At 43.5% G+C, this 20,027-nt stretch overlaps 1 protein-coding gene across 17 annotated transcripts in view; it reads right to left on the bottom strand.

Annotated features, from left to right (window-relative positions):
* Positions 1-4,171: 4,171 nt before the first annotated feature.
* The window catches only part of SP100 (SP100 nuclear antigen), a 101,649-nt gene continuing 85,793 nt past the window's right edge, over positions 4,172-20,027 (bottom strand). For 16 of the 17 annotated variants that reach the window (XM_044241799.1, XM_044241801.1, XM_044241807.1 and 13 more), the window contains 8 exons: positions 18,824-18,966; positions 17,251-17,292; positions 14,862-14,903; positions 8,926-9,041; positions 7,020-7,128; positions 6,668-6,739; positions 6,020-6,163; positions 4,172-4,377 (listed from right to left, as the gene is read on the bottom strand). In XM_044241799.1, coding sequence (XP_044097734.1) covers positions 4,252-4,377; positions 6,020-6,163; positions 6,668-6,739; positions 7,020-7,128; positions 8,926-9,041; positions 14,862-14,903; positions 17,251-17,292; positions 18,824-18,966 — 794 coding nt within the window. In that variant the 3' untranslated portion in view covers positions 4,172-4,251. The remainder of the gene's footprint in view (positions 4,378-6,019; positions 6,164-6,667; positions 6,740-7,019; positions 7,129-8,925; positions 9,042-14,861; positions 14,904-17,250; positions 17,293-18,823; positions 18,967-20,027) is intronic. The other variant, XM_044241800.1, reaches the window with a different exon arrangement.

Raw genomic sequence — 20,027 nt, 5'->3', positions numbered from 1 at the left:
ATTATTCACACTTGGCAAAAGGCAATAAAGCAAAAGGATACATGTCCCTATTTGTTATTTACTACTAATTAGGGCCTGACTTTATGAGCTTACATGTTAACTTACAAATTTTTGTCCAGTAGAGATGCACATTACATGTTCGGTAGAAAAGATAATGCCAAAGACTGTGGGCTTATTCCCTTATTAACCAATTTGGGCTCCAATTTAAGAAACTTGTTTCCGCCAGCATGCCTTTCCTGGCCAACTTTATAAACCTCTGTTCCTTGAATTCTCTGTTGGTGGACCACACATGCTGCAATTAACAAGGAAATTCATTTATTTATTTAGAGAACACCAGGGACAACTATTTGAAAACAAATATTGGAAAAGAGAAACAGGAAGCGTCTAGCTCACCACCAAAAGTTGTGTCAGATATGGTGTGCAAGTCTTGGGTTTGAGGATTTTAGGAATCGGAATTCAGAGCTAGTTTTACCTGATGCATTTTACTTGGAGCACCAAACACATGAAAATGAATCAGTGATATTAAAATCCCATTCACTGCATTTTCTTTTCCTATTTTGTGTGCAAAGACATAAGTAATCTTTATAAATTCATATTTAATAGTATTAGCACTGTTGATTGAATAGATGTGCTCATTTTTGATGTTGTAGAAATATGTTCATAAAATGAGCGCTTTTTGATTAGCTCTTCATGCCTATCTAATACTGAAGTCTTGAATTTATGTGGTGTTACCCACCCATTCTCTACCACCTCTTTATCTTTTATGGAGCACAGAATGCTAAGAACTCTTCTCCTGGATAATAATATTGTTATCATTTGGTCAAAAATCTTGAAAAGCTCAGAAGGCTTACTGTCTAATTACCCTTGAAGAGAAAAAAAAAAAGACAGACAGAAAGAAAGAAGGAATCAGACAAATACTGGCAAAGTCAAGTTTTTGATTTTGATGGACGTCTTCCAGCAAGTTGTCCTGATTCAATCAGTTTAAGATTTCCAGGGACAAAACAAGGCTGTATTCCAACACATTTATTGACTCATTAACAATTTGGGAGAGGACCATACGCTAGAGAACCATGGACATTGCACCAAACGAAGACATAGATAGAGTTATTATACAGTTTGTGAAAGGGTGGAGTTGAAGTATAATTTATAGGATGCAGTGATTTGATAGGTTCAAACCAACCCAGAGTGCATGAAGATCAGGCCTGAATCGTAAAGTGAACCTAGGTTCCTTCCTATTGCTGGAAAACCACAAAGTTATGAAAATACAGAATATTGTCTTTAGAAATCCCATATTGGAAACTGTGCCCCTGGATTAGATATCAAGATTCCATCTCTTTACCAAAACAAGGGTGAGATGCTTTATCCTTGCTGATACCATTTCAACAGCAAGTTTCTGATAGTTTGTCAATTGTGACAACAAAGTTCCTCAGTGAGTGAGGAAGCTCTAGTCATTCAAAGAAAGGTAAGACATTTCACAGCTGCAGCAAGTTCTTAGGAAAATGTTTCGCATTAAACTTGCAGCTGGCCTTCTCTCTATCTGTTATTCCAGTCTCATGAATGACAGGGCAGATTTTTATCTCAGACCGAGCTAATTTCTACTTTTTCAATGCCATTGAGTAAGTAGTGGTTTATCAAAGGACTTTGCAAAAAGAATCTTATTTTAACTTCACCACAATCATGAGGTGTAAGGCAAAACAAATGTTGATAGCTCTGTTTTATACGTGATGAAACCAAAGCACACATGTTTAAGGTTCTCCCTTCTTTCTCTTTCCATAATGCCAAATAGTGAATTAAAAGAACAACTAGAATTACCATCCTTGATTTCTAGAACTCAATCCCATCGCTCTTTCTTTTCTTTAGAAAGGTAGAAAGAAATGATAATCAAAATGTCTTAATCCTGACTGTGAAATGTCAAGATTTACCACTTTTCAATGTACAAATTACTGTTTTCCTCTCATTCTTTATAGACCCCATGGATATTGGAACTATTTTTACTCTGGACATACATGGTAGAAGAGAGATATGTGCAAATGAGAATTCTTAGTGTGCAAATGAATCTTTAACCACATTTCTACAAAACATGAAATCTAGTTGTTTGCTGGATCATTCAAAAGTAGGTAATAAATTCCAAAGAATCCAGATTCATCTTTTTTATTAAAGAGGCTTTCTATTATATGAGATAGAAACTGAACATTCATAATTGCCAAGAGAAGTTTCTTTTTCCTCCTCCCTCCTCCTCCTTCTTCATCTCCTTCTCCTTCTTTCCCTCCTCCTTCTTCTCCTCCTCCTCCACCTCATTCTTCTTCTTCTTCTTCCTTCCTTCCTTTCTTTTTTTATTTTAAAGTAGGCACCACACACAGCAGGAAAGCCTAACTTGGGGCTTGAACTCACAGCCCTGGGACCCTGACATGAAGACCTGAGCTGAGTTCAAGAGTCAGACATTTAACCAACTGGGCCACCCAGATGCCCCAAGAGAAGTTGTTTCTTGCTTGTAGGTGATCTCTGTGGTCTTCCAGGCCATGACTAGAAGGAGGGGTATGGGAGAGATTGGGTGTGGATCAGTGTCCACTCTGGTTTACAGAGGATAGGCAAAAGTGGGTCCTCAAAGCTGCTGGCACTTCTACAGAATGTTCTTCTTACTGGTTTTGTAAAGAGAATGCCCGCTGGGCTCATCTGGAATATAAGTCATACAGCATGTCTCAGGGATCTCTTCATGTGATATATCCATGTGAACATTCCTACCTCTCTGAGCCTTCTGTTTCCTTCTTTGGTACTATGCCAAGGCTTTTGGGGGCATCTCCACCTTCTTTGCTAAAGGCTATCCTTTTGTCCAAGCTTCAAGGAGCCAGTTCAGTCACAGACAGGACCAGGCCAGATGCCCTTGCCAGTGCCTTATGCCCTGATCAGAGGGGATGGCTTCCATATCAATGGAATCTCCATTCTCTAGTCTTATATTCTACCCTTCCTGGTCCTACATCCTTAAAACCCACTCCTACAAGTGTTTCTATCTTGTTTTCAATATACATTAGCCAGTTCTTGGTGGGCTATACTTATGGGCACTACACAACCCTCAAGTTTAAATGACTTAGACAACAAAGTCTTCTTGCTTACTCAAAGCCACAGTTGATCTGGGAGCCCTCCTGGTGTAGTAGTGAATACATGGACCAGGCAGGGTCAATCTCTAGGTTCTGTCATCTCAAAACAAGACCTCTGTAATCAACATGGCAAGAGAGGTTACACAGGGAATTCTCACTGCCCTTCTGCGAGTCAACTTGCAAATGACGTATGCCACTTCTGATCATAGTCCACTGGTTAGTGTCTCAGTCATTTAGCCATGCTTACTGCATGTGGCTGGAAAGTAACGACTAAGTTCTGTGTGGAGAGGGGAAAAGAAGAAAAAACCTTAAGGACCTGATAAAGGAGTCATATAAATGGAAGCACATCATACCATCCCTTATAGGAAGACCCGATATTTTCTATTGTAAATTTCAATCCAAATTATTGAATAAGAGAACTTGACAAGATAATTTTTTATTTTATTTAGAAAAATAAATGAACAAAAATGGCAACAAAAAAAGTTTGAAAAAGCTGTCTGCACAGCAACAGGCGGAACTGTCAGTGGGAGGGACCACAGTCCCTTATCATGTAGCTGCTGAAGACTCTTTTGGGGGCTTGAGAAGTTCTTTATAGATCTTGCATATCAGCCCTTTGTCTGTAGTGTCATTAGCAAATATCTTCTCCCATTCTGTGTGTTGCCTCTTGGTTTTGTTGACTGTTTCCTTTGTTGTGCAGAAGCCTTTTATCTTGATGAAGTCCCAAAAGTTCATTTTTGCTTTTGTTCCCCTTGCCTTTGGAGACATGTCTTGAAAAAAGTGGCTGTGGCTCATGTCAGAGAGGTTACTGCCTGTGGAGGACATTAGGAGAAGGAAGGGAAAAATAAAGGGATGGGGATGTGAGATCAGAGTGGGAGATGAACCATGTGAGACTATGGGCTCCAGGAAACAAATGGAGGGTTTTAGAGGAGAGGGGGTAGAGGGATGGGTAAGCCTGGTGGTGGGTTTAAGGAGGGCACGGATCACACATATTGAGTACTGGGTGTGGTGCATAAACAATTAATCTTGGGACACTGAAAAAATAAAATAAAATAAAATACCCAATGATGTACTGTATGATGACTGATGTAACACAATAAAAAAAATAAAGATGTGTGAGCATAAAAAAAAACTGTTGGGGGGTGAGGGGTGGACTACTTTAGGAAAGAGTGGGCTCCAACTGAAAACTGTGCTCTCTTATTTCCTGAATTGCAAAAATGTTTCCAAAAGTATTCATAAATATGGCCTCTAGCTGAAGTCCAAGCTTGATAAATTTCTGGTTGTCCTGAAAAAACAAAGACAAAAATGAGAATGGCCATAGCAACGGAGCTTGAGCTCTCCATGTTTCGTATAATCCAGAGCTTCATTTTAGACTACCCAAATGTTAAGTGAGAATGAATACAGTTAGGAGTATTATGTTCCCAGATAGCTTGATCATTTCTCTTTATCTGGAGGATAGAGATGCAAAAAAGAGTTCTGTATTATAGTCTAGTTCTTCATCAGAAATTTATTGTTAATTTTTTAAAAATACCAGTGGCTATAGTTTCAAATACAGCATTTATGACTTGCAGCACTACAATGGTACAGAAATGTTGAAGGCAAATTCATAGTATCCCTCTTTCTCCCTCATCCCTTGAGATAATCCTTGTTAACTTTTGGATATAGTGTTAAGAAATTTGAAAGTAAAGAAATCCAAGATTTTGAAATTTGAGAAATTCGATTTGGTATCTTCCTTTAGAGAAGAGAAATACGAGTTGTCTTTTAAATGCCCTTGTCCAGGGGAGTGATGTCGGAAGACCGGCTGCTACAGAGATGCCCCTCCCAGCACTATGGCCCCGTAGGTTCTGCCTGTAATCAACCTCCCATGCTCTGCCTCCGAATTGCAGCACTGGGAACCAGTGAAGATAGGAACAGATATGTCCAGGTTGTTTTTTTTTTTAACATTTAACATTTAACAAAAACATAAATTTTTTTTTTAACATTTCCAAAATGTTCCAGAGCTGGCTAACTTTAATTTAGAAAGTTTTTGGCTATTAACATTCAGGTTTAAGGCACATTCCAAATTACAAGAAACCCTGTCACTGGCCGGGAGCTGGCTTTGTTCTCCTGGTTTTGCAGGGAAGGAGGAACAGATGACTTTCTGGCCTTTTTCTTCTTTTTTTCTCTTTCCTAAGAAAACTCTACGGAGTGAGTTTGGCAATAACAAAGCTGGTGACACATTCTCACCAGACGCTAAGATTACTGTTAAAGGTCTTCCCTTTTACTCCTTGCTGCAGACACAGCGCTCCCCGCAGCCTTTCACTCAAAATGTGTATGCAGCAGAGACTTGTATGCATCTGCCTGGCAAGGACTATTTTTTAAAAAAAAAGGTGTCTCCAAATAAAAATATAAAATTACAAGACTAATAGGAAGCCAAGAGTCTCAGCCACAAGCTAAAGGGGCTGACTGCATGGGTCAAGAAATAAAACGTCTACTTTCGCAGCAAGGGGCCGTGAGGGCTGGGGAGGAAAAGGCGCCCTGAGAGAGGGACCCAGGTCCTAGAGCAGGAGCATGATACACAGAGCAGGAGAGGAGGGCGGAGGTGAGGGGGGAAGCCCCTGCCTACGCATTGCTGAGATCCTGGACTCCAGAGAGCAGGTGCACAGCGGCAACAGCAAACAGTGCATGCGCACACTCTACAACTAGGCATCCGGGGGGCGCCCATTGTCAGGGTGAGTTAGGATAGCCCTAAGGTAATGTCTGCAAGGAGACCTGATTTGTTACTGTTTCCACACCTTGGCCCCCGGGGTTTTTAGAATACTTCCAGCATTTGCATGTGTGTCTGTTTGCCACACGTTGAGGGAAACGGTAGCAGTTACCTGATACAAGAGGATGAATGGCAAAGTGGCTTAATGGAAAGAAAGAGGGATGTAGAGGGAACCACTCACCTTGTAAAAAGCCCTGTGGTTCTCAAAGATGAGACACATGTCCTGCACGAACCCCTTCACTCGGAGGTACAGTTTCTTATTCAGCTTTTTCTTGATTTTGTTTAACCACATGGGTTTTGTTAGGCCATGAGATGCATTGTTACTCTGTTGACAGAGGTGCGGAAGGGCAGGCTGTGAGCACAGTTCAAGTCCACCCCCTGTTACAGACGGAGTGTTTGTGTCCTTCCCAAATTCCTATGCTGCTATCCTAACCCATAGTGTGATGGAATTAGGAGGCTGGGCCTTTGGGACATGATTAGACTGTGAGGATGAGCCTCATGAATGGGATTAGTACCCTTATAAAAATGACCCCACAGAGTTCTCTCCCTCTCTTTCCATCATGTAAAGACACAAAATGAAGTTGGCAGTCTGCAGGATTACACAGGCACCCCAATCTCAGGCTTCCAGCCTCCAGAGCTGGGAGAAATAAATATCTACTCTTTGAGCTGCCTTGTCCATGGTACTTTGTGGTAGCAGCTTAAGGGGCCAAGGACTAAGTAAGCTGACTCAGATGTCCATCAACAAGATGGAGATAATGATGAGTGGACCCACTGGACCCATATCCCAAATTTGACAATGCCGGTTTCGGGCTTTGTTGCTGTTACTTACATAATGTGGTCTTGAGGCAAAAAAGGTGCTTTTTGAACAGCAGTAGACCTTCAAGAGGACAAATTCACATTTCTGCAAAAGAGAGAGGAGATTTTAAGTGAGAAGCATCTTGGAAAGAATGAAGTATACATGCTCAGACAAAATGGATGGTTCCCAAACCTGTGGCCTATGAAACAAACATGGAATGGGAATTTTCTCTGGAATACACATTTTAGTGTTAGGTCATGGGAAATCAAAGCACAGCAGGGGGCAGCTGTTCGCCCCTGGGCCCCATCCCTCCAGCCCCTGCAAGACTGCTGCTTCTCTCAAGACTACAGAAAGGAGGAGAGTTCAGGTTTGTATTTCAACTCACCAGCTGTTCCTCAGGCACCATCCGCCTCTGTAAGACCTCAGATATCTGGTGACATTGTTGACTTGGTTGAAGAGCCTTTATCATGCAGAAGATGCAACTCCATGGTTCCCTGAGAAGTTGGGCATAAGGTCAGCAAAGGTAGATTTTCTGTGACTCAGCCACTGTTTCTACAGCTGCTAAAGTCCTCTGTTCAGGAATGACTGGTGGTTTCCACACTGTATCCAACTTCTCTCTGTGCTAGGGCCCCATTTGGGCATAGTTGGCAGACACCCCTCCCATTTATAGTGGTAGCAGGACTGACAGTTTGTCGAGTGAGCTGCCATGGTGGATGATGGTCTTTCATTCATCTCAAAACTTAAAAGTTCCTAACTGAGCCACTATGGGCTCAGATATGAGCCCTGCCATTTAAAATTGAGAATTGGAAATTGGTACCTTCAGCACTGGAGTCTTGGGCCTCAATGAGCCATCAGACCACAGTAAAAGGAAACCAGCTCTTGTTTCTCAACTTTGCTGAGTAAGCGCAGAGTTATAGGCATCCTCTCCTCTGGCACTGCCATACCTAGGCCTAGAATCTGTGCTGCAGAAACTTCTTGGAAAGAAATCTATGAATAGAATAGTGTCAGACATCTGCCATTTGCCTCTACATTCAATGCCTCTGCCATTCTTCTCTGCTAAGCTCCCTGTGCTGAAGGGTTCTTGATAATCAGGAGGATACAGGGGCACCTGGGTGGCTCAGTCATTAGCGCCTGCCTTCGGCTCAGGTCCTAATCCCAGGGTTCTGAGATTGAGCTCTCATTGGGCTCCCTGCTCAGTGGGAAGCCTGCTTCTCCCTCTCCCACTCCCCCACTTATTTTCCCTCTCTCACTATCTCTCTCTGTCAAATAAATAAAATCTTTTTTAAAAAAATCAAGAGGATACAGTGATCCTTCCTAGATATGTCATTTGCCTTCTCTCTCCTTGGCTACTCCAGTGCTTGCTCAAGGGGCCCATTCCCGAGTACCCATGGTGTGAGGATGGGGACTATACATGGGCACAGCAATAAAGAAGACCTGTCTTCTGCCTCTGCAGCATGCCCAACTGCAGAGCTTTATGCAGAATCCCTAAGATGACACTATTCCTTGGGAACTGCCTGGGAGCAGTTGGATTACATTAGACTCTCCCATTACCAAGGGTGCAATGTTCTGTCTTCCTAGGAACAGACACAATCCTGATGGAAATCATCCATCCTCCTTGGTCACAGAAATTCTGCCTACACTATCACTTACAGAATGCCTTATCAACCTTTATGCTATCCCTCTTACCATCATCTCTGACCAAAAACACATTTTTTAAAAAAGATTTTTATTTATTTATTTGACAGGCAAAGATCACAAGCAGGCAGAGAGGCAGGCAGAGAGAGAGGGGGGAAGCAGGCTCCCCGCTGAGCAGAGAGCCCAACGAGGGGCTCGATCCCTGGACCCTGAGATCATGACCCGAGCTGAAGGCAGAGGCTTAACCCACTGAACCACCCAGGTGCTCCTTTAAAATACATTTTAAGGCAAAAGAAATATAGCATCCATGGTTATCTGAAGGCTCATTACAGTCCCCAATTTTTCAGCTTTTTGATGTTCCCAGAGCAGGTGATATATGCTTTAAACCAGCACCCTATGTATGATGCCATCACCCCTTCAAAGTGCCTAGGTCTGAGAACCAAGTGGGAGATGTGGGGGTGACACTTGCAGAGTTTTTGCTTACCATTAATCTATTGCTGCTAACACTGTTATACAATGGATATTGATACTGTAAGACTTGCTCCCTCTGCATCAGGACACATACAACCAGAGACAAACACTGCAGGTTGAGTGCGCAGAGTGGGAGGAGCTGTGCCACAGGAAGGGAGGGTGAGAAGGGACCAGGGCTTGCTAACCTGTTAACATCTATATGACGGATGTGGCATGTCTCATGAAAGGACTTTGGACAAGTATCACAGCAGAACAGCTTTCCAGGTCGACGGCACACCTCACATATATTTGAGTTTCCTGGCTAGAAGGGGAGGTAATGCAGACATCATTGGAATTAGTGAGATCCCAGAAGGTTGATACATTGAGACTCTAAAAATCCATGGTCTTTGCTTGTGCCCAGAGGATGCTTGTAGATTTCTCTTCTCAAAATATTAAGAAATAACACTGAGTGAAGATTTTGGAAGAAGATATTCTGGTCTGCAGTGAAGTTTGGGAGGAAGTGGATATTAGACCATTAAAGTTCTCTTTACAGAGTCAAAGATTCTGACACAGACTAGCAACAATCACAAAAGAAGATGAATTAAAGATAATCTGAGGAATTTATTATTTTGCTGGCAAAACTTGGCTCGGGAATATAACACAGTGTCTTATCTAGTTATTGCATCATCTAATTGACTCACTGAAGAGGGATTTACCGAGGATTTAATGTAAGAGATTACACTTCTGACATATCACTACATCCTATTTTCTTGGCCATAAGTTTCCCATGATTTGAAGGGCCTGGAGGGGAGGGGAGTTCCTGCACTATGAGTTCTGTGCCTGGAGGACCCCTGGGCCTGTGACAGACCTCTGGTTTGGAAAGACGTAGATACAGATTACCAGGTGGATGCCAGGGAGGACAGAGCTCTTTGGCTCTGGGAGCCTGGGGTAAGAGGTTCCATGATTTAGCTCGGCATGTAAGGTGTGGAGGTGCCGTCCCCAAATGGCCACAGATTGTGGTAACAGTGACCACCACAACTGAAGGCCTAGGACATACCTTCATTTTCTGCGCACATGGAAGACCTATACTATACTATATATTGTAAAGGAGCCACAAAATTGGTTAATGCTAGATTTTTCACCAATCATAATATGTGAGACCTTAAGCCAGATTTAATTTTCTTTTTTTTAAGTTTATTTTATTTGACAGACAGAGATCACAAGTAGGCAGAGAGGCAGGTAGAGAGAGAGGAAAGCAGGCTCCCTGCCAAGCAGAGAGCCCAATGTGGGGCTCAATTCCAGGGCCCTGGGATCATGACCCGAGCTGAAGGCAGAGGCTTTAACCCACTGAGCCACCCAGGCACCCCCAGATTTAATTTTCTTTAGTGAAGTTAAACATTTGATAGTGTTTGTATCTAAGTATTGTGGAGAAACAAATATGTGTTAAAAAAATGGAATTAATAGACCAAAATAAGACTTGGTCAAGGAATGAGCCCATTGGTAGGTAAAGAAATCACATTGTTTTCCTGGTGTGTGTGTTTGTGTGTGTGTGTGTAATAATCTATGTGAATAACATGTGAGTCCCGACATACTACAATTTCTATGTAAGAGTGTGCCTGTGCTGCAGAAATTCCCAGAAGGATGAGCACCTGGCTCTTCTCCTGGGACCACCTGAACAGCAAGAGGGCCAACTGAAGAAGACTATGTGATAGGGAAACATTTCATCCAATGGGTGGCAGCTCTACACTTAGATGAAAATATCCTGTCTACACCATGGATTGGAAGAAGGGTTTACATTCTCTTGTGACAATCTAGGTAGAGAATAATGCACAGATTGGGGGGGTTGTTGGCCAACCCAGCTATGGGTGGTTGGGACTCTTGGTGGTGATGAGGAAGTGAGGAAGTGACAGGGAGCACCATTCTACCTCTTCCTTCTAGAAACACTCTTTATGCTTTGTTCCATGATATTATACTCTTTTGGATTTTTTTCTAAGCCTCTGCTTCTTTTTTTTTTTTTTAAATATTGTCTCTTGATCTTTATTTGACTTATTTAACTTTTGTGTAGAAAAGTCAGGTTGTCATCTAAACAAATGTCAGAAAAATGAAACACATATTTCTCACAAATATGTATTGGAAGAAGATCAGAAAATTCATCTGTTTTCACACAATTTTAGTGTTCATCTATATGTATAATATTTTTAAAATTTATTTATTTATTTAGTTTTTAAATTTATTTTTTATTTATTTTCAGCATAACAGTATTCATTATTTTTGCACCACCCCAGTGCTCCATGCAATCCGTGCCCTCTATAATACCCACCACCTGGTACCCTGACCTCCCACCCCCGCCCCTTCAAAACCCTCAGATTGTTTTTCAGAGTCCATAGTCTCTCATGGTTCACCTCCCCTTCCAATTTCCCCCAACTCCCTTCTCCTCTCTATCTTCCCATGTCCTCCATGCTATTTGTTATGCTCCACAAATAAGTGAAACCATATGATAATTGACTCTCTCTGCTTGACTTATTTCACTCAGCATAATCTCTTCCAGTCCCATCCATATTGCTACAAAAGATGGGTATTTGTCCTTTCTGATGGAGGCATAATACTCCATAGTGTATATGGACCACATCTTCCTTATCCATTCGTCCGTTGAAGGGCATCTTGGTTCATTCCACAGTTTGGCGACCGTGGCCATTGCTGCTATAAACATTGGGGTACAGATGGCCCTTCTTTTTACTACATCTGTATCTTTGGGGTAAATACCCAGTAGTAGAACTACAGAACACTCATGAAAGAAATTGAAGATGACACAAAAAGATGGAAGACCATTCCATGCTCTTGGATCGGAAGAATAAACATTGTTAAAATGTCTATACTGTCTAGAGCAATCTATACTTTTAATGCCATTCTGATCGAAATTCCACCAGTATTCTTCAAAGAGCTGGAGCAAATAATCCAAAAATTTGTATGGAATCAGAAGAGACCCCGAATCGCTAAGGAAGTGTTGAAAAACAAAAATAAAACAGGGGGCATCACGTTACCTGATTTCAAGCTTTACTACAAAGCTGTGATCACCAAGACAGCATGGTACTGGCATAAAAACAGACACATAGACCAGTGGAACAGAGTAGAGAGCCCAGATATGGACCCTCAACTCTATGGTCAACTAATCTTCGACAAAACAGGAAAAAATATACAGTGGAAAAAAGACAGTCTCTTCAATAAATGGTGCTGGGAAAACTGGGCAGCTATATGTAGAAGAATGAAACTGGACCATTCTCTTACACCGTACAAAGATAAACTCAAAATGGATAAAAGACCTCAATGTGAGACAGGAATCCATCAGAATCCTAGAGGAGAACATAGGCAGTAATCTCTTCGATATCAGCCACAGCAACTTCTTTCAAGATATGTCTTCAAAGGCAAAGGAAACAAAAGTGAAAACAAACTTTTGGGACTTCATCAAAATTAAAAGCTTCTGCACAGCAAAGGAAACAGTCAAGAAAACAAAGAGGCAATCCACAGAATGGGAGAAGATATTTGCTTCTTTTTTTCAGGTATCCAATTCATCACCAGTCCTGCCAATCCTGCCAGTCCCATCTCCTCAATGCTTCTATGAGGTCTATGACCACGAGGACGCAGATGTCCTACTTACAACACTGTCTTATTAGCCAAAGCACAGCAGCCTTTTTTCAGGTTCTAAATCATAACAATCAGAATATCATCCATGTACCCAGTGAGCTGAGATGAACTGGGATATATCTCAATTTATAAATTCTTTCCATCTATAAATTCAATATAAGAAGAGAAACAAAAATCACACATAAGAGGAAATTCTAGGGTCTGTATCTTGCCCACGCACTTTGAAAGGGAAAATGTATGGAATATGGAATATCCTGTCAGGGACATCCCTGTATACAACCCCACATGGGCCTGGCATGGACCATGTAAATATTCTTCTTTTTTGTCATAACAGATGACACCCATGGATGCTGACCACTGCTGGGTGGAGGTTTCTGGACCATTATCTTATGAAGTGCACTGTAAGTAGGCCCTGAGAAAGAATTAACAAACTTGCCAATCTTGTGTTGGAAGGTCTATAATCTACGAAGCCCACAAACTCAACATATATCTTTTTAATCTTTTTAGCAAGAAATTTGTCCTTTTGCTTGGCAGTGGTTCTCAACATGCTGTACAATAGAATCACTTGGGGAGCTTTAAAAAAATTCTGATGCCCGAAGCCACATCCTCAGAGATTCAATTAGTTGCATGTGATTTTGATTGTTTGTGTTAGCAAGGTGGGGAGGATATTGGCAGTTTGTTTTAAAAATGAAAACCTAGATGGTTTTCAGGTGCAGTCCTTAGTGGAGACCTCTGGCTTCTAAAGCAGTGGTTTTTGCAGTCAAATGCTCTACCACTGAGCTATACCCCCTAAAGCAGTGGTTTTTGGATCAGCAGAAGCAGTGTCCACTGAATCATGCTGGAAGTGTAAATTCTCAGGCGCCATCCCTCACTCAATGAATCAGAAGCCCAGGAAATTCAGATGGACACTGCAGACTGAACCGCCCTGGCCCACCATGGCCCACAACTTTGGCCGTGTATTAAAACCACCAGAGGAGCTTTGGAAAATCTTGACCCTTAGAACACTAGCATCAGATCCTCTGTGGGTGGGACCTCCAGTTGATTGCCATGTGCGGCCAAGGTTGGGAGCCCAAGGTCTGGTGGGATTTCTTCTGGCAAAGTGTGGGAGCTATGAGTAGAGTCATTATCAGCCTACAAAATCTGCCACAGAAAGGCTATGAAGAAGAGTGTGGACATTCTTATTAGGAGACTCTGGGAAACAAATAGGGTTCTAGAAGGGAGGAGGGTTGGGGGGATAGATGAGCGTGGCATGGATTGCATGGAGCACTGAGGTTTATACACAAACAATGAATCATGGAACACAACACCAAAAACTAATGATGTACTCTATGGTGACTAACATAACATAATTAAAAAAAAAAAAGAAGAAGAAGAAGTGTTGCCTTTTTATCTTCACAGAGGGCTTGGCTGTGAGCTGTGGGAATAACCCTCCATGTCCATTCCAGTTATCAGAAAGGCTGTGCAGACCTCAGAGATGAGAGCTATTCCACTATACAAGGGTCCCACCTCCAGCAGAGGAATCAAAGTCATGTGGTTGCATCTAGATCATGCTAGAGGACCAGGGGCATGGTAACCCTTTTCTAATCCTCTCTCCATAAGCATCCCTTATCAATACAGCTGCACCTCATTCTACAGTGAGAGCCCCCCTGGAGTGGTGCAAAAATGTGATTCGGCCCAAAATTCCCATCTTGTTGCAATGAAAGCAACCAAAGTGTGATTTGGCTTAGAGGGAGGGGTCCTTTGTGATGTTGGCAGACTTTAATGCAGGCACCCGTAGTAAGCAGGGTCTTTAGATCATAAGGGTCCATATATAGTCAAGCACTAGCCAAGCAGTTTGAGTAAAAATGTCTGCGATTTGCTACGTGTTGATAATTTCCATCTTAGCCAGTTCAGGTTCCTGACAGCTTCCTTGAGATGGGCTCCAGGTCTCCATAAAGGACCCTGTGATATTTATCTGCATCACCCACTTGCCCTATGTACATTTCTCTGCAGGGCTGGGGACAGGGTCTGCCCCTGAACTTGCCAGCTTGGCCCAGCCTGTTCCTTCTGGTGGATGTTTCAAACCTTCTTAGCTCTGCCTCTATCTAAGAGTGGATGTTGATGATCTTCCTTTCCTTCCTTATAACCTTCTTTAAAATACTGTTCTTCTCTCAGATTCGCTCCTTATCTGTCATGGGCAGGCCAGCCTTAGCTATTACCACTTAAAGTCCTGGCTCTAGAGACCCCAGTGGTCTAGCGCTCTGCCTCCCACAACTACTCTCAAGGGGAAATAAGGGAACTTTCCCTGAACAAATGGAAAGGAAGTTTCACGCAAAGACACCAACTCCAAAATCATCTCCCTGGGGTGGATGATACGTTTGTTCTCTGCTTGTCACGCACAAGGACACACTCCAACTGAGTGTGAACATGCTTCAGGAAAACGCAGCAATGACACAGGTGATATATGGAGGGACAAGGCCTGGGTTATTCTGAGGTCACAGGTGGGGGAGTCAGTACTTACATAAGGGTCAAAAAAGTCCCTGCTAGGCTCTGGTATTGTCTGCTGAAAAGGAAGAAAGATTGAGTGACAATATTGAATATGATTTTTTCATTAACCACGCATTTGAGTGAACTTCTTTATACAAAGGATTCATGCCACAGCCCCCCCCTTTGCTTTATATCTGTGTTTATGGGTCTGTATGTCTACCTGGAGAATAAAAAATCATGAAATTTTATGTCACTGTCAGTTTGGCCCAATGCAAGCTCCATTCTCTGACTGCTCTTCCCAAAGTAGGCCTTTGTGAAGCCACGCAGGGAGCCTGGTCCTGGATTCCGCAGCTGGAGTTGGAGCTGCAATGAAGGACTCAAGCTGAGGACTGACTATCCATGGCCCCCAGTGACCACAGCACCCAGAGTCCTGGACACCGTGCATGTGTCCCAAAGAACCCCGCTGTCTTCTGCAGCTCACCCAGGGCCTAGTCCTGAAAATAAAATGGATCTAAGGTCCCCAGTCCTGTTTGTCTTCTTCCTAAAGCTAAACACCTCTGCCCTTTCTCCTGAATCCCAAAAGGATGCATTGATCTGGATATCTGTGGAATGACTTGGCCTCCTTCAGTTTGGAAGAATGGCTGCCTAGCTTCTACCTCCTGCCCGAGGCAGTGAGGCCACAGATAAGCCACTCAGTGTGATCCAGAGTGCAATGACCTGGGAGGTAGCCATGCCACTGCTAGACCACTAGAGTGGTGAGTACCCCCCACCCCACCCCAACAGTTATTGTTCCACGTTAGACAACAAAGTTGAAACAGTCCCTTGGATCTGTCACTTTGGCCTCCTGTGCGCTGCCACTGACCAAGCATATGCTTAGTGCTTAACGCTTGTGCCACAGGTGTTTGTTGAATGGGTACAGAAGGGCGCAAACAAATGAACACAGCTGTCACTCAGGAGATGAAGTTTCTTAGTAACCGGTAAATGATTAGCGTGGATGGGGTGCCTGGGTGGCTCAGTGGGTTAAGCCTCTGCCTTTGGCTCAGGTCATGATCTCAGGGTCCTGAGATCGAGCCCTGCATCGGGCTCTCTGCTCAGCAGGGAGCCTGATTCCCCCTTCTCTCTGCCTCCCTCTCTGCCTACTTGTGATCTCTCTGTCAAAAAAATAAAAGATTAGCATGGACTTTTCTGTCTTACTATATTGGAACACCTCAGCTACCACCATCAGGTTTAACAGGAATCTTATGAGCAGGGAAACTGCCAATAGTACCACCTGTCATTTGATGGTTCAAGGGACAGAAGCCTAGGGACGGGGGAAGGAAAAGGCCCTCTGCAGAGATGCTCTGAGAATGGAGGTAGGGACACCTTAAGGGTTGTAAGCCCAGATGGAGATGGCATCTGTGATAGAGGGATGGGAGATGGCCAACTCAATTGACAAACCCGGACTGAGTCACCTTTGACTCCCTAGCACTGGGTAGAGATGTTTGCTCCCCCTCCCCCAAGATTTATTTATTTATTTGTCAGAGAGAGAGCGCAAGCAGGCAGAGTGGCAGGCAGAGGCAGAGGGAGAAGCAGGCTCCCTGCTGAGAAAGGAGCCCGATGCAGGATTCGATCCCAGAATCCTGGGATCATGACCTGAGCTGAAGGCAGCCACTTAACCAACTGAGCCACCCAGGCGTCCTGAAATGTTTGCTCTTAAGCAAATAATGTGTCTTTCTCTAGAAAACCCAGTGGGTGCAGGCCCTTGTGACAGAGTTGTTAGCATGAAGTCAGTGGAGCAGGTAGCCCCAGAAACCAACTTTGTGAAGACTGTGACTTTTTGTACAGCAGAGGTGGACCAAGGGGACCTCTGTTGGAGGTTAAGAAAATGGAAGCTCTTCCATCTCCTTTTTTTGCACCACACTGGTTCCTTCTTGCACTTGCTCTTGGAGAGGACACGGAAAACACCAACTATTCTATCTCCTTCCTTGGAATCCATGCACCATGGAAACCACTAGTCCATGAACTCCACATGCGACTTTGAGGGAAAGAGAATTCACCCCCATAGATGGAAATGAGGTTTACAAAGCCCCTCTGGGGAGCCCTGATGCTTTCATGCAGACACCCAGCTCCAAAACTATCTCTCTGGTGTAGTCTCTCCACAAAGCAGATCTTCTGGGTTAGCAGTGTCTCACCCCTGGCACATCATCCTTCCAATCTCTCTGTTCTCTAAGGTGGTATCTCCATAAATGGAGTGAATGTTCCCTTAAAGAAGGATCCCTTGGAGAATGACTCACTGTGGAAATGCACGTGTGCATGTGAAGCAGAGGAAAGATACAAAAGAAAGGGAGAGAATGCGATCTGGGTTGTTAGCTTCGCCAAGCGACACACGGCTATTATCCATCCCAAGGGGGCAAGACACTGACAGAAAGTCATGTGATAATTACTTTTCTTCTTCTTCTTCTTGGTGGCTCTGGTAGATATTTTTTCTGAAAGAGAAATGAGATTAATGCTATAATGGGTCTTTGTTTCTACTCTGAGAGCTTGGCATTCCACCTGCCCTCCAGATAGGTCCCACTGTCAACCCAAATTCAAGGTGTCTTCATGGAAAATAATGTCCCTCTCCAAACCTGTAACACACTGTTCTTTCTTACCCAGACTTGATTTTAAGATAAGCTTTAAAAATTGCATCCTCTCTTGTTTTCCTCATAGCCTCACCAGGCTTTTCCTCACCATGTCTTCTGCACCCACTGCCTCCTTTCCATCCTCCAGGACCTGTCTAGCTTATGTGTCTGTACCTCACATGTTACAACTACTCCACGGCCACATACCTGGAGAGGGGCAGACAGTGGGTAGGCCCCATCAGTGACCCTGGGCACACAAAGATGTCTAGGCCTTTGGGGAGACAAGTAGGATGAGCCTTACAGAATGGGTGCAGATGATGAAGAGTAAACCATGCTCTGACAGAATGTTTTGGGATCCAGAGATGGGTGAGTACTGTAGGCTGAATAATGGCCCCCAAAGTTGGTCAGACCCTAAACCCCAGACCTCTGAATATGTTAACTTCAGTGGTAAAAAGGACTTTATGGATGTAATTAAATTAAGGATCCTGCAATGGGGACATCATCCTGGTTATCTGTGCAGGGCCAATGTAATGACCAGCATCCTGTTGCCAGGGAGACAGGAGGGTTAGAGTGAGGAGTAGGAGATGTAAGGATAGAACACGATGTTGCAGTGATGCCAGGAAGGGCCTCAAGCCAAGGAACACAGACAACTTCCAGAAGCTGAAAAAGGCAAGGAACAAATTCTCCCTGGAAGGCTCCAGAAAGAACCAGTCCTGACAACACTTTGACTTGAGCCCAGTGAAACTGATTTCACACTTCCAGCCTCCTGACCTGTTAAGATAATGGATTTGTATAGTTTTAAGCCACCCAGGTTGTAAAGGGAGCAGCCTCAGGAAACCAGTGTAGTGAGAATGCTGTTTGAGTTGGGCCTTGAAGGCTGAGAAAGGGTGGCTCAGGCCCAGAGGTGGTAAAGGTCAGGTGAGGTCTTCATGGCTGCCACACTCCACACTCCAACCCATCCTGCATTCTCTGATCAGACTAATACTTCTAAAGCAGTGTTTCACCTGTGTTAGTCAGTCCCAAAACTCCCCGTGATTCCTCCATGATTAAAGGAAGGGTCCAGACTCCTTCCTCCAGCCTCCAAAGTCTAAGGAACCCCCCAATTTAAATTACTTTCCTGTGACCCCATTACACAATGGTGATTATTTATGGCCCCATCAGGGCCACAATTTACTGTTCCACCTTCAAAAGGATAAGAGCTCATGCATTTAGAGGATTAAGCTATAATATAAAGCAGCCAAGATGCTTCTGAGTACAATGTTAGTAGGTAACACATGCCCTGTGGGCATCGCGACAGTTTTCTGAACACTGAGAAATTCTGATAATGCTGGTGAACGATGGAGCTGGTGAACGATAACACTAAAGCCTGGACATAAGCCACTTGTCATTGGGATACCTTAATAAGGTCTTTCAGGGTGAATCCGCCACATCTCACACTTGTCTTCCAGTTCTTGGATCGTGAGTGGTTTCCTTCAACTTCAAATTCCCTGAGGGTGAACCACCTTCCATCCACACCCTGTATACACTTCTCTGAGGTTCCTGTGAGACCAAAACAAGGAGTTTCCAGGAGTAACCCCTGCCCCTGACTGCAGAACCTCCAGGATGTAGTCTCCATCGTGGACCTGGGCATGTGGGCAACATGACTTTCAGTTGCCCACAGGCAGCCTGGAAGGCAAGGGTGGAAGAAAGCTCCTGGTCCTGTGTACCTATGTCTTTGACGTTTGTGCACAAAGGACAATAATTAGCACCAACATTTATTTTTAAAAAGTATCTCAGTATATTCAAAAGAGGAAAATCTGAATGGCTCTGAAGATGAATGAGGAGGACTCTTTTCCTCCCCTTCTCTGAGAGCCAGGCTGAGTTTCAGAGGGGACAGACGATGTCCCATGGGTGACCATGTGGCAGCTGTTGTCACACATCTTCTTCCTCTTGCACAATATTGACCATCCAGCTAATGGAAATTAGTTATTTCTCATATTTTGGGGGCACCTGCATGGCTCAGTAGGTTGAGCATCTGACTCCTGATTTTGGCTCAAGTCAGGATCTCAGGGTCATGAGATTAAGTCCTGCATTGGGATCCACACTGGGCATGGAGTCTGCTTGGGATTCTCTCTCTCCCTCTCTCCCTCCTCCTCTCTCTCCCTTTCTCTCTCTTCCTTTCAAAAAAATTATTTCTCATATTTTGGACTCATAGCTACTTTATGGGAAAAGTGATTATGGAAATGTCAAGTGGGAAAAGTTAAATTAAACATCTGCAATATGGTCATAGGGCAAACACTGATACTTCTTGGTGCCTAAGAACTATATTTGGGGAGGAGGGGAATCAATTATGGCAGATGAACATTTGTACTGTACTTTAACAGTTATGATTTGCGAAGTATTTTATATCTTTCTTCTCATTCTCCCCCCTCATAATAACATGGCGAGGCAAGTTTTATTATTATTCCCATTTTGTATGGGAGGAAGTTCAGGATAAGAGAGACTAGTAATTTGGCCCAGATAGAACGACACTTGTGGTATCTGAAACTTGAATCTGGGTCCTCTAATTCTAAATTCTGTGCTCCTCCCCATTGGCACAAGACTGTACATATGTTAAGGGG

Source organism: Neovison vison, chromosome 3 (genome assembly GCF_020171115.1).
Source record: "Neovison vison isolate M4711 chromosome 3, ASM_NN_V1, whole genome shotgun sequence".
In the NCBI taxonomy this organism is placed as follows: domain Eukaryota; kingdom Metazoa; phylum Chordata; class Mammalia; order Carnivora; family Mustelidae; genus Neogale; species Neogale vison.
Note: the sequence above shows the minus strand (reverse complement) of the source record. Positions and strands in the feature narration are given on the sequence as shown.